General features: G+C 38.2%; 1 protein-coding gene across 1 annotated transcript in view; it reads left to right on the top strand.

Moving 5' to 3' along the window:
• Positions 1-15,037, top strand: part of SPATA48 (spermatogenesis associated 48) — a 147,569-nt gene that overhangs the window by 81,386 nt on the left and 51,146 nt on the right. The window contains exons 3-7 of the mRNA XM_029284180.1: positions 4,129-4,202; positions 5,709-5,835; positions 7,737-7,804; positions 10,576-10,617; positions 11,612-11,719. Of these exons, the coding sequence (XP_029140013.1) occupies positions 4,129-4,202; positions 5,709-5,835; positions 7,737-7,804; positions 10,576-10,617; positions 11,612-11,719 (419 nt within the window). The remainder of the gene's footprint in view (positions 1-4,128; positions 4,203-5,708; positions 5,836-7,736; positions 7,805-10,575; positions 10,618-11,611; positions 11,720-15,037) is intronic.

Below are 15,037 nucleotides of genomic sequence, written 5' to 3'. Positions count from 1 at the left end.
AGCATATAAACATAAAATCTGGCACTTTGATATCACAACTGCATTCCTCAATGCTGAGTTAGAGGAAGAAATTTATATGATCCAAGCACCAGGGTATGAAATTGCAAAACCTAACATGGTGTATAAATTAAACAAGGCTATTTATGGGCTGAAGCAGTCAGCCAGAAACTGGAATATCTGTCTAGATACTGCTTTAAAGGGTCTTGGATTTAAGAGTTGCAAAGCTGATAATTGTATATATACTGGACAGTTACAAGGAGAGAATTGTCTACTGTTATCATTTGTGGATGATCTTTGCTTCATCGCAAAGGATGCATCACAAATCAAGGAATTTGCTGATAAATTAGGAAAAAAATTTGAATTAAAGAATTTGGGAGAAATAAAAAATTATCTCGGTGTAGAGATACAGAAAAATGAAAAGGGTGGTTATATTCTCAGTCAAAGGAGAAAAATTGAGCAGTTATTGGAAAAATATAATATGAAAGATAGCAATACTGCTCCCACACCCATGAGTATGGATTTTTATAATAGTTTAAGTGCGGACAAAGGTGAAACCTGTGATCAAGAGATATATCACTCAGCAATAGGGAGTTTGTTATATCTATCACAATGGTCCAGACCAGACATAGCTTGCGCAGTAAGCATTTTGAGTCATTTTACTGCTGCACCTACAAAGTTACATTGGATGGGTGTAAAAAGGGTTCTCAGATATTTAAAGGGAACCATAAATTTGGGTCTTCAAATACAGATTACTGAGGAATTGAAATTAAAGTGTTATGTTGATAGTGATTATGCAAATGACATAAACACAAGGAAATCAAATTCTGGGATTATAATATTGTTTGGAGGGACTCTGATTGAATGGAAGTCCAGAAAACAAACAACTGTTGCTATTTCAACAGCAGAAGCAGAGTTTATTGCTTTATCTGAATTGTGTTCTGAAGTAACATGGTATGTACAGTTGTTGCAAGGTTTAAATATTAATGTAAAAGAATCTGTAAAGGTATTTGAAGACAATGCTGCCTGTATAAAAATGGCAACTGGTGACAGGGTGAAGAACAGAAGTAAACATGTATACATTAAGTATTGTAATGTCAGGGAAGCTGTAAAAGGAAAATTGATTAGTTTACATCATTGTTCTTCTGAAGATAATTTGGCAGACATGATGACTAAACCATTGGGTGGTGTTCACTATGGAAAATGTATTAAGTCAATAGGTCTGATGTCTCTTCCTATCATGAAGGGGGGAGTGTTGGAATATTCATGAGCAGGAATAGTCATGTGGTAACTCAGTCAGCCAATGTGAGAAAAATGCTACTGAGTCTGTGCAAAAAGGTATTGAGTTAGGAGCTGGATTTTTTGTCAGTCTTGGGTCTGTCTCTGTATCTCTCTGTAAAGAATCTTCATTGTGCTATGTTGCTGTAAAGAAGAATGTATGGTATTGTAAATATTTTGATATGAATATAAAGACGTTATTTGAATCAGCTAAATGCAGTCAACTGTGAGAGCTTCTGATTTATTTTTCACCAATAGAGAAATTAAAATTCTCTAACATTGACTATGAGCCAGCAATGTGCAGCAGCAGCAGCCAAAAAAGCTAATCCTGGGCTGTATAAACAGAAGCATAGAATCCAGATCACGTGAAGTATTAGTACCGCTTTATAAAACCGTAGTGAGACCACACCTGGAATACTGCAACCAATTCTGGTCACCATATTACAAAAAAGATGTTGAGATCTTGGAAATTCAGAGAAAAGCAACTAAGATGATCCAAGGCCTGGATACTAAAACATATGGAGAACAGTGGCAGGACTTGGGTTTGGCTAGTCTAAAGAAAAGAAGAAATAGGGGAGACATGATAGCAGTATTCCAGTATTTGAGGGACTGCCACAAAGAAGAGGGGGTCAAATTATTCTCCAAAGCAATAGAGGACAGGATAAGAAACAAGGTTGAAAATTGATCAAAGAGAGAAGCAACCTGGAATTAAGGAGTTGTTCCTAACAGTGAGGACAATTAACCAGTGGAACGGCTTGCCTTCAGAAATCGTAGGCGCTCCATCACTGGAGGTTTTAAACAAGAGACTGGACAGTCACTTCTCTGAGATGGTATAGGTTCTCCTGCTTGAGCGGGGTGCTGGGCTAGAAGATCTCCAAGACCCCTTCCATATTCTATTCTATTCTATTCTATTCTATTCTATTCTATTCTATTCTATTCTATTCTATTCTATTCTATTCTATTCACCCTGCCACTTGCTCATTCCAGGCAGCAACTAAGGCCTCAACTAAGTCACTCCACAGAGTTTGTGGAAAACCTCAAGCTTTTTCTTGAATCTAGCCATATCTATCATTTATCAGGCATGGTACCAGTCTGATCACCTGGTAACATGATCTCACTGTGAGATAGCGGTAGGTAGGGCAATACCAGTGAGCTAAAAAGTGGTCAGAAAGTAATCTATAGCAAGAAACTAATATTAATGTCCTCCAAAATCAGATTATATCTACACTGCCCTGAAACAAAAAACCATTCTAGTCTCCAATTTCCAATCCTAGCTGGGTCCTAAAGGCAGTCTGACACATAGCAACAAACTTTCCAAGGACCCAGCTTCTGCCCTGGCCATTTGCTGCACATGTTGTACTCTAGTTAGCTGAACATTTTGAGCTGAATTTTTTCCTCAGCTCCTTAATGCAAACAAGTTGCAGAAAGATTCTTTTTGCTTTGCTTGTTTCCTTCCTCTACTCTTCAGCCTGGCAGTCACTCATCAAGGTAAGTAACTTACAGATTTTGTCACCCTTTTTCCAATCATGCAGAGGTCTTTAAAAGGGATCAAAATTGGAGGGCAGAGGCAGAGAATTTAGTTTCAGCATCTAATCATTAGCTTCTAATGGGAAGGGAAAGATCAACAGGTCTGTCTCTTTCCCTGCTTTTTTCCCCTTTATTTTCTTTATTGAAAAAATGTGGGTTTCTGGGGTAGGGAGGGTATGAAGCAAGGGAAAGTGTCAGAATCCAATTATATTTCATTTCTAGCTACCTACTCTGAAAAAAAACCTATTTCTTACTCTCTCTGGATTCTGTCATACTACGAAAGGGGAGGAGGAAGCAAGGCGGTTTTATGACTCTCACTTCCTTCATTTAAACTACAAAGTGACTGGATGTTGATTCTCATCAAGAGGACTGACCATAACAATATGGCCATCGCCTTTCATCTACTCTCTCTCTGAAGTCTCCCTTTTGCCGGCAGTGAGGGAAAAGGGGGGGAACAATGTAACGCCTGGGATCTGGGAAAAGAGAGGATGAGTGATCGCCGCCCGGAAGAACTGTGGGGTGGGGGCTGCTTGGGAACACTTAAAACATTGAATGGTAGGGGTTGATCCCTTAGATCCTGTCTAGAATGTCTGCAATCATTTTCTCTTAGTAAAGATGCCTGTTGGAAGAGATATTCCAAGAGTTCTGTCTTCTTAAGATGTAAAGTGGAGTGGATCCTTACAGAAAGGTTTTGAGAAACTCCTGAAGTTGCTGCCTTTTCCTCTGGGGGGCTGGCTTCTCCAAACCTAGCAAGAGCCAGGAGTGGTTTGCAAGCTCTTGACAGCCAGCTGACCAGGGCAGAAAGCTAAGAAGCAGCTGCCATTTCTGCAAGGAATTGTCAAAATGCATAAAATGATGGCTGCTTTCAGGAGTAATGGTGAGCAGGGCCATGTGCTATGGAGTCCCGCAAGAACAGGATGTGGGGAGAAATGTGCTGCAGCATTGCTATGGTTTGTCATAAGGATGAATGATTGCAGATGTTCTGCAGCCACCTTATCTTTGAAACGGGATCATATGTAGGTTTTGGGGGGAGGGCTATTGTAATTTCAAACAGCTGTTAAGTGACCTGTCATAGTTCAAGGACTACCTTTATATTTAGAAGATGAAGGAATGTTCTGACTTGGCTAATGAAGAGGTAATTAAAATATGACAAGTTGAGCACTTCAAATTAACTTTGTTACTTTTATCTATCCTTTTCAAAAGCACAAAAGCAGGATTGGAAGTTATCATATTCATACATGCTTGAAAAATAGTTTGGAAATGTTCAACTGAATTCTAATCACTGCATTATTTTCTATATGTTTCATTTTGTATTTTCTTATTAAGTCAAGTGATACTTCTTCTGAACCCTGCAGAGATAAGAGAGCTCAGAAGTATATGTATACATCCACAATCCAGAGGTGAGTTTCTGTTTCTCTTAAGAAGAATGCAATTAAACTGAGTTTATGTATTCATTATGTATTCCTCCTGCTACTGATCATATCCACTGGCAAAATGCTATGTATCATATTTCCTGATGAGGCTAATAATACAAGTACATTTCCTTAAAGTACAGTGTTTATTAGTTACACCAGTACAGATACTGGTTAAGTGGTAAAAGAGAATCATAGAATAGGAATTGATCTTAGAGTAATTGTTATGGTTTATTGCAGTCAGCTCGATATTCATACTGATTTTGGCTTATTTATCCATCTATAGAGTCCTTCCCAAGGACTTAGAATAGGCAGAGGTAGATGTTTGGTGGTATTGTTACAGAATGTAAGCTGTTTTGAGTAAAGCTGCTTTTTGCAAGTAACTGATGGTGATTTTGTCAATGCCAATAGCATTCAAGTGGTGCTCAGTTGTTTTGGGTTTGCACCCAAGGTGCCTATTAGAACATAGAATAACAGAGTTGGAAGGGACCTTGAAGGTCATCTAGTCCAATTCCCTGCACAAGCAGGAGAATCTATACCATTTCAGATAATGGCTGTCTAGTCTCTTCTTGAAAACCTCCATTGATGGAGCACCCATAACTTCTGAAGGCAAGGCACTCCACTGGTTGATTGTTCTCACTGTTTGGAAATTTCTTCTTAGTTCTAGGTTGCTTCTCTTCTTAATTAGTTTCTATCAATTGGATCTTGTTTTGCCTTCTGGTGCTTTGGTAAATAGTTTGCCCCCTTCATCTTTGTGACAGCCCCTCAAATACTGGAACACTGCTATCATATCATCCCTAGTGTTTATTTTCACTAGACTAGACATATCCAATTCTTGCAATCATTCTTCTAGGTCTTAGTCTCCAGCCCCCTAATCATCTTTGTTGGTGATTACTATTGCTTTCTTTTTCCACAGTCATTCTATTTCTATTTACTGATCTTTGTAATTTGTTATCTTCTCCAGACCTTTCTCTTCTTTTCTGCTGTCTCCAGACACTGTCCCACCTGCTAGCCAGACTTTTTTGTCTTTCTTATCAACAATTATTAAATTTAGAATGTTATGTGACAAGTTCACGTTGGTTTGAATTAAAGTTCCAGAGTATTTTAGTTTCTTCATTTTCAATTACTTTCTCTATTTTATGATCCCACCAATTGTTGTTCTTGTTATTTATTTGATTTTTATCCCTCCTTTAAAAGGAACACAAGGTAGCAAACATAGATAATACTCCTTCTTCAGTTTCCCACAACAACCCTGTGAAGAGAGTGTCTGGCCCAAAGTCAGTTTTCCTACTCCAACTTACTCTTGGCTTTCTATCATTCTTAAATATCAGCTTTCTATTTCTCCCTCCAGCCAGTTATACTCCCTCCCCATAAAACCTACCTATTTTATCTAGACAAAATTCTCTTTCTGGTTATTTATTTGAATGACTTTGATTGCTTTATAAATTAGCTATAATAAAAATCATTTTTCTTTTCTTTTAATGAGCGTTCTAGAGGATATGAAGAAGTTCCCTGGGATAATATGTTATCTCCCAAAGTCTGGCCTGCACATTCAACATTACAACCCATGGTGGATATTTCTACAAGCAAACGATATGAACCAGCAGAAGAAATAAGCCAAGTCTGTGAAGTCTATTTCATTATGATTATGTGGGATAAGCAAACACAGGATTAAAGTGCAGTGGTAGATCATATCCTTTACTATCCCAAATAACTTCAGGTTGAGTCCCTTGTATCTTTAGCTATGATGAGAAACAATATCTAGCTTGCTCCAGCCCTGACCCCTTTAGGTTCCTGGAATATGATGGCAAGACTAGGAAAGGAGCTCATAGATATTTATTCTGCTTGATCATCTCTTCCTTGAACTGAAGCCTCAATCAAAATAAATAACCAGGTTTTTGTTTAGCCTATGAGTATCCAACCTTTTGGCTTCTCTGGATTTCATTGAGTGAAGTGAAATTGTTTTATGCTGCAGTGTTGAAAAGTTGAAAGTTTATAATCTTATGGGGTTATATTACTAGCTTCTAGGGCAGTGGTTCTCAACCTTTTTAATGCCGTGACCCCAACCGGTCGTAAGTCAAGGACTAAACCGGTCGTAAGTCGAGGACTAAACTGGTTGTAAGTTGAGGACTAAACCAGTATAAGTCGAGGACTACCCAACCGGTCATAAGTCGAGGACTTTCCCTGCCTGGGAGCGCCGCGCATGCGTGGTTCTGCCCCCTGCGCCGGCTGAGGTGTAGCTGGCAAGCGGCAGAGATGGAGCAGGCCGACCACCAGCTGGCCCAGCCCAAGGGAGGTAAGGCACCTGCCGGAAAAGGGGGAAAAAAATGGCGGACAAAAAAAATGGCGGACAAAAAAAATGGCGGACAGCCTTGCTTGGCGACCCCCATGAAATGGTCGATCGACCCCAAATGGGGTCCCGACCCACAGGTTGAGAACCACTGTTCTAGGGTGTCATGTAGCCCATAGGACATGGGTTGGACACACCTGCTTTCAGTCCCTGTCAGGGTCCTACATCCCCTCAGCTATTCTGCAAGAAAGAAAACAGGGCAGACATGATATTAATACAGAAATACTGTCTTGTTAGCTTAAGGCCAAAGTCTATTGGCATCATACCCCATGCAAACAATAGTCATTTTTCTTTTATTTATGAGAGAGAAGGGATTTTCTTTAGAATGAAACTGGAGAAGATATTCCTTACTAGCTGTTAAAGGAGAACCATCAGCTGGTGATTGGCTATAGTTCTCTGTGCTCAACTAATAATCTGGAATGTAGATGGTAATTAATAGGAAGTTTACAGTGAATTTTAAAGACTCCCAAGTACAAGCAGTAGACTCTCAAGTAGAGATTGCTCAACTTGTAGAAAAAGATCTCTCCTTCTCTGCCTTTGGTTCCAGCATGACCAGTGGCTTTACTCCATGGAGGGGATTTTATATTAGAATTAAGAGCTTTGGTGACACAGTGGTTAAATGTGGTATTGCAGACAAACTCTGCCCATAGCCTGGAGTTCAATCCTGATGGTGGTTGAGGTTGATTCAGCCTTCCATACTTCCAAGATTGGTAAATTAAGGACATAGAGTCTTGGGGGAAATATGCTAAAATTGTAAACCACTCAGAGAGTGCTGTGAAGCACATTGGGCAGTATATAAGTCAAAGTGCTGTTGCTAAGATATGTGTTAGCTCCTCAGTGACTCCTCAGGATCATACGACTAAAATTATGGCCTACAATTTTAAGGACTCCTTAAAATATATTCATTCTGCTTTTCTGTTTTACTGATTGTACCTATTTTATGATATTTTGATTCTGTTTGGAAAAGTATGCACAAATTATGTGCAATACATGCAGTTGTTTTTTTTTCACCTGCTGGTCTGGTAACTTGAGCCTGAAGGAAATGAGCTATTGTTTATAAAGTATTTTGCTGGGATGAAAAATGCAATGATGCAGTAAAAATAGTAATGATAATTGTAATATACCAGATCACATTTACCTCCCCTACACACACATTTTAATTATCATGCTAGGTTGTTGGAGGTCTCTGGGACAGATTTCAAAAGAGAATATTTACAGTACCATACAGGCCAATAAATTTGTGAGTTCCATTTTTTATTATTTGGCATTACAGTTATTGTATATGTTTGCTTTATGTAATGAGATGCTTTTTATAACGAGAAGATTAAAGTTTTAACTGTAAGGTATATCTTTTAACTTTAGAAAGTTGACATTTTAAAAAAATCCCTAATATATTAAGGACTTTAGGAAGTCAGAAATAAGTCATCACAGCTCAATAGTCTACTGTTTATTTTAATGGCTTCAGTGGCTCTTCTACTGGCATTTTTGTTGGTGAACTTGGCAAACCCATGACTGGAATGGACTGATGGATGGATGCAAATTGTTCAAAAGGAAGTCAGTAATGAAGTCTCCTGTTTATTTTAATGCCTTCAGTGCCTCTTCTGCTGGCATTTTTGTTGGTGAGCTTGGCATATAATATACATAAGTGCCCACAAGTTCATCTACCAATGATTATCCTGAGTTCTGCAGATTATTGGTTACTGGAATGGTTGATGCTTAATGCAGGAAGTGCAAAATACTACATGACATCACAGTTGTCTTTCATCTCCAGATTCCCCAACCAGCTGCTCCCTTGTAGCAATTTTTTCCCTTTCTGAAAAGATTATCAAATTAGTTGTTGCTTGCAGTTCTGCTTTGATGCAAAAAAATAAATAAAAATAAAATAAAATTTGTCTTGTAAATTAGTCTAGACTAAATGTGGGAATATTATTTATCAACAGACCAATGAGAATAAATAACAAAAACAACTATTTTACTGTTCTCCCTACTATAGAGTTGGGGAAAGTGGCAGATTATTTCTATTTCAGTTGGTTAAAAAAAGAAGAGAAAAGTCAATATTTTTTCAACAGGTAGTCCTTGCCTTACAACAGTTTGTTTAGTGACCATTCAAAGTTACAACAAAACTGAAAAAAGTGACTTATAACTATTTTTCATACTTATGACTGTTGCAGCATCCCCATGGTCACGTGATCAAAATTCAGATGCTTGGCAATTGACTCATATTTATGACGGTTGCAAGCTCATGTGAATATCTTTTGTGACCTTCTGACAAGCAAAGTCAATGGGGAAGCCAGATTCACTTAACAACCATGTCACTAATTTAACCACTGAATGATTCACTTAACAACTGTGGCAAGAAACATGAAGTAAGCAGTGGAATACCACAAGGCTCCATCTTAGGCCCAGTACTCTTTAATATCTTCATAAATGACTTAGGTGAGGGAATAGAAGGGAAACTGATCACATTTGCAGATGATACTAAACCGGCAGGAATAGCCACCATCCCAGGAGACTAGCTCAAGATCCAAAAAGATCTTACAAACTTGAACAATACGGCCTATCCAACAAAATGAATTTTAACCTGGAAAAAAGCAAAGTTTTAAATTTAGACAGGAAATATTAAAAGTATAAGTACCGACTGGGTGAGACCTGGCTTAAAAACAGTAACTGTGAGAGGGACCTTGGAGTCCTAGTGGATGATCACTTGACTATGAGCCAGCAGTGTGCACAGCCACCAAAAAAGCTAATACAATCTTGGGTTGTATAAACAGAGGCATAGAATCAAGATCACATGAAGTATTAGTACCGCTTTATAAAACCCTAGTGGGACCACACCTGGAATACTGCAACCAATTTTGATCACCATACTACAAAAAACATTTTGAGACCCTGGAAAAAGTACAGAGAAGAACAACTAAAATGGTAAAAGGCCTGGAGACTAAAACATATGAAGAACGGCTGCAGGACTTGGGTCTGGCTAGTCTAAAGAAAAGAAGAAATAGGGGTGACATGATAGCAGTATTCCAGTGTTTGAGGGGCTGCCACAAAGAAGAGACCATCAAACTATTCTCCAAAGCAATAGAGGGCAGGACAAGAAACAATGGTTGGAAACTGAACAAAGAGAGAAGCAACCTGGAATTTAGTTAGAAACTTCCTAACTGTGAGGACAATTAACAAGTGGAACAGCTTGCCTTTAGAAATCGTGGGCGCTCCATCACTGGAGGTTTTTAAGAAGAGGCTGGACAGTTACTTGTCTGAAATGGTATAGGTTCTCCTGTTTGAACAGGGGGCTGGACTAGTAGACCTCCAAGGTTCCTTCCAGTTCTATTCTATAAAATGGGGCAAAATTCACTTAACAAATATGTCACAGAAATTTGGGGCTCAATTGTGGTCATAAATCGATGATTATCTGTATTTTTCTGATGAACTTGTAAGAAAGAAAGCCCACCAGTGAATCAATTAAACAAAAGTTCCAGTGTTCCTCTACTCCACTAGGGAAACAGATAACTCAATAACCAAGGATAAAATAAATGTAGAGAGCAGCAGCCTGTGTCTGGAGGGAAGAGTGGATACCTCCTCTTCCTCATAGTGTATAACAGCCAATAAATATAGTTCAGCAATCAGAATGTAGAGTGCTGGTTGTGCCAGCAGAAGTTGGAAAGCAATAGATATAATCATAAAACCACAGAGCTGGAAGGGATCTTAGAAGTCTTGTACTCCAATCCCCTGCTCAAAACAAGTGACCTTATGTCATCCTGGACAAATGGTTGTAATGCTGTAATTTCTGGAAAAAAACTGGTGGGCACCAAAATATGCTAAATATATGGATGCAACAGAGTCTCGGGATAGAAGAGGATGTTTGGGCATTGCTAGAAGTGTCTGTATGAAGGGTATTACTCTTTGCTTAATCTGTGTAATATATAATTGGGCCTTAATAGTTACATTTCATAGTACACACTTTTATATTAATAGTAAATTTAAATAATTTAAGATATGTTTAATCTTTGACAGTGTTAGCCCAAATTCTCGAACTCAGCATCTCCCTTCATACACGTAAGTTATAGTTTCTCTTTCAATATGTAATTTTGAGCTTCAATAGAAAATTAGACATTTACATATATATGTATAAATCTGTGTATGTATGTATATGTGTGTGTATGCATGAATTCATCTGAGCAAGATATAGTGGTAAATATTTGTTTAATATGTCATGTAAAAATTAAAAAAATTAAAACACTTTCATGAAAAATAGATAGCTATTTGATAAACTCAAATTAAGAGGCACTATGCTGTAAATATAAAATATAAATTGTATATATTTGAATATAACTATACAATACAATACAGTACAATAATCAGCTATTCATATTAAACTACAAAAGAGCATAACTTGCTGAAAGCATTAAATAACTATTGTAAATGATAGGAAGTTGGACTTTTAGGACTTATATTCTTTTTATTCACGTTGGAAATTCTTATTTATTGTAAATATGCTCATGACTTGACCATCGACAGAGGAGCTATGGAATAAGAAAGGAAATGATTGGTAATGAATGACTCAGTAAAGAATCGGCTGTTAATGTTAATCCTTTCATCAGATTGTCTAAAACTCAGTTTATGAAATTGCTGCAAAGACTTAAAGTTGCCTCAAAGACTATGACATTTGAGGAACTTAATGAGCCCCATAAAGGATCATGCCCTTTTTCTGAATTCTCTATTAATGATAAAATCCAAAAGAAAATCATGGTCAGCCAAAATGTCTATATCCATGTGACAAAGAATAGCTTAATAACTTGTAGGCATGATAGGTCACCAGTTATGTTGGCTTGATATAATCTGTCAGTTTCTCAAGCCTGAATATAAAGGCTTTGCAGGGAATTAATTCAACCATTTCTTTTTTTAAGCTTCCCTAAAATATGTTCCAAAAATATTTTGTGAGGGTTTATTATAAGCACTGCTGAGTTTTCTGTTCATCCTGGAAATAATTGCTTTTGGACAATTTAGTTAGATTAATATGCCTTATTTTTTCATGTTCTTATCCAAACAGAGGCTGTATTGGTTCAGAGAATTTTGAGGATCTAGACAACCCCTATGTTGACTTAATTACCTATAACAAAGTTCATACTACAATGCCACATTATGTGAAATCTTCACAGTATGTATATATGTATTTTCTTCTTTATGTATCAATTAAGGGATGAGTTTTAACTGAATATCATGGAAGGTTCTTCATGTTGTATTATCAAGTAGATTTTGAGTTATTTGGAAATACGGGATTGTTCTTCAGTGGCTTGGGCTGTGATTCATATATAGAAAAACTACAGGTAGCCCTTGAGTTACGAATATAATGGAGCTTGCCAATTACACTTGTAACCTGAGAATTTGTAGGTGTGAGTGGCGTAACTTGAATGTGATCACTCCCTGCTTTGGCTCACACATTCACTAATCAAATGTGCAGATTGTTAAGTGCACACAAGATATCTAAGGAAGGCCAGGGGGGCCTAGTGCAGGACAAGACCACTGTGTCCAGTCACCAAAGGCTTCCACCCACCCATTGACAAACCCCATGCTCCTCCTTCCACCCCTTGGAGTCCCAAGCTGCTTGAGCCTTTCCTCCCCATCCCTTCACCAACCACTATTTTACCTTTGATGCCCCATTTGAAAGCCCTGCACTTCCCATGCTCACCTCCTGCATGATCTTGAGTGCCACAGCCCTTGTCCAGCTATGTGGAGAAGTGCCAGAATGGTCTCTCCCCCTCTATGCCAAGCCCCAGCCTCTCACACAAGCAGGTGCAGCCCCGCCCCACCACTTGCTGGAGTGCCGAACCCACCCAGGTTTCACAAATTGTGTTGCTGCAGAGCTGGAGAGCTTGGCACACCACCGACCTGCTCCCCTCGCTTCCCAAAAGTATTCCTTCACTAAATTGCAAGAGAGGCTCCTAAACAATCCTACTATCCAACTCTGGGTTTTCTGGTTTGGTCACCGATGGGACGGATGGAAGCTTCGGCTTTCCAGTCCGGTTTCGCTTCGCCCAGTGACCCTTAAAGGGTCGGAAAGTTGCTGAGGGGTAACAAAGAAGGAGGGACACTCCAGGAGCTCAGATCAGGCAGCGGCCAATCCGAGCGAACTGAAGAACCCCTCTGAAAAGGTGGAAGAAAGACTGCCGGGTGAGCCGAGGCAGCCCACATCATCTCCAGCTGGAAGGAAATCTCCGCAAAACAGCTGACTGTCAACAGCATGCTGAGACTGCGTGAGCTAGAATCTTTTCCTTCTCCTTGAAGATTATAAAACGTTGAGTCCATGATGGGAAAAAGCTGAAAAGAAAAGACCCCCAGAAGGATTAATTTAAAGGTGGCGAGCAATTACAAAAGGGGGAAATGCTTTAAAGAGTATCGGACATTGATAAATAAGCCGAGGAGGACATATAGTGGCAAAAGAAGAAACAACAGCACTAATAATCAGTGGAAAAAATGCTTTCACAATAATGACCTTGAGAGACACCTGCAAACATCAAAGTGCCTTGGCGTGAGATTATAAGGAAGAAGACTTCTCATAGTTATATTTGTTGACTTGGGCTAAAACTAAACAGATATTATTTGAAGAAAGTGAATGCTTTATAACTAAGACCTGAGTGGGGGAGGTGGATTTGGCCTAAAACAGCTGGCTCCCTTTTGCATTTTGGACCTTGGTTTAAGACTGGGAGCTATAAAATGAGTACATCAAACATTACTAGACTTATGAAGAAAACTTCTTCTGCGCCCTTTGTGAGACAATCCAGTCCAACAACCCAGGGATTTATTGAAACAATGCTGCAACATGAGAAAATAAGTACTGCCCAAAATGAAATGCAGGCTTCATTAAAACTGATTTAAGAGATGATGCAAAAAAATCATGAAGAGACACAAAGTAAACTTGAAAAAGTAAGCGAAGAAATCCTGGATATAAAGGCACAATTTGAAGTCCAAAATCAAATGATTATTAAAAATGAACAAAGAATTCAGAAAATCAAAGATAAATCAGAGGACATTGATAAAAAGATGGAAATGTTATTATAAAAAAATGAAAAAATTAGAACAAGCAAAGCAAGACCTAGAGGGGGCAGTCAAGATTCTAGAAATGGAGAAAGCGGAACACTACCTGAGATTTCAAAATATCCCTGAGGATGGAGAAGAAAACATAACAGTCGTGATCGTTGATCTTCTGGCAGAGGCTCTGAAGGCAGATAGAGTGGAGATCCAAATGGAGATTGATGAAATATTTTGCATGAACTCAAGCTATGCAAGGAAAAATAGACTACCAAGAGAAGTACATGTAAGGTTTATAAAGAAAACAGCAGGGGATGAAGTACTGAGAAAACTGAGAGATGAGCCATTACAATATAAAAACAAAGAAATTGTGATTTTAAAGCAGATACCCAAGAGAGTAAGAGATACTCAAAGACACTACCACTTCTTAACTACAAAGCTGATTGCCAAAGGCATAAACTTCAGATCGCTAATGCCGGAAGGCATTCTAATAAATTGGAATAATAATTCAATTCAATCTGGAAAGCAGAGGACTTTGAAGCATGGAATAGAGCAATTTTAGATGAAGGAGTGCCACAACGACAAGGAGAGAGTAAGGAGCAGAAGCAAATGGAAGAAACGACTCAAGGAGAAAATGCACAAACAGGAGAACCAAAAGAGAAAGATGAACTAATGGGTGAAGATGAAGGAACTGCCAAAGAACAGAGGATTACGAGATCGACTTGACCTAAATATAAATAATGGAAATGGAAATGGAGAAAGAAAATGGATTTTTTTCAGTTAATGTAAATGGACTAAACTCCCCATCAAAAAGAAACAAAAATTTTAGGAAATTACAGAAATTAAACATAGACATGATTTGTTTGCAAGAGACACATATAAAAGAGCAGCACCATAAATTATTGGAACATTCAAAAATTGGGAAACTTTATTACACATCAGCACATCAGAAAAAAGAGGGGTTGCTGTATACATAAAAAAAAATAGATTCTAAATTGATATATTCAGATAAAGAAGGAAGAATTGTAATGGTAGAAATATATTTACACCAAAAGCAAACATTGTTAGTGGCAATTTACGCACCAAATAACAATCAAGAAGAATTTTATCAAAGCCTACATAGAAAGATAATAGAAATGGAGTACCAAAATATCTGTCTAGTAGGAGATTTTAATGCAGTAACAGACGGAACAATAGATCATAAAAGCAATAAAACAGAAAAAAACAGAAGAAGAAGATTACCCAGGACATTCTTTGATATGGCAGAGGAAATTGGAATACAAGGTATCTGGAGGGAAATCAACCCACAAAAATATACTTTTTACTCAAACAGCCAAAAAGAATTGATATGATTTGGATGACGTCTGAATTGAGGATGAATATACAGGAAATTGAGATAGAAATGGGCACATGGGCAGACCATAACCCTCTGAAAGTGATATGGAAA

Source organism: Protobothrops mucrosquamatus, unplaced genomic scaffold, assembly GCF_001527695.2.
Source record: "Protobothrops mucrosquamatus isolate PMUCROS unplaced genomic scaffold, P.Mucros_1.0 scaffold408, whole genome shotgun sequence".
NCBI lineage: Eukaryota > Metazoa > Chordata > Lepidosauria > Squamata > Viperidae > Protobothrops > Protobothrops mucrosquamatus.
The sequence above is the reverse complement of the archived record's forward strand: the minus strand, read 5'-3'. Positions and strand labels throughout refer to the sequence as shown.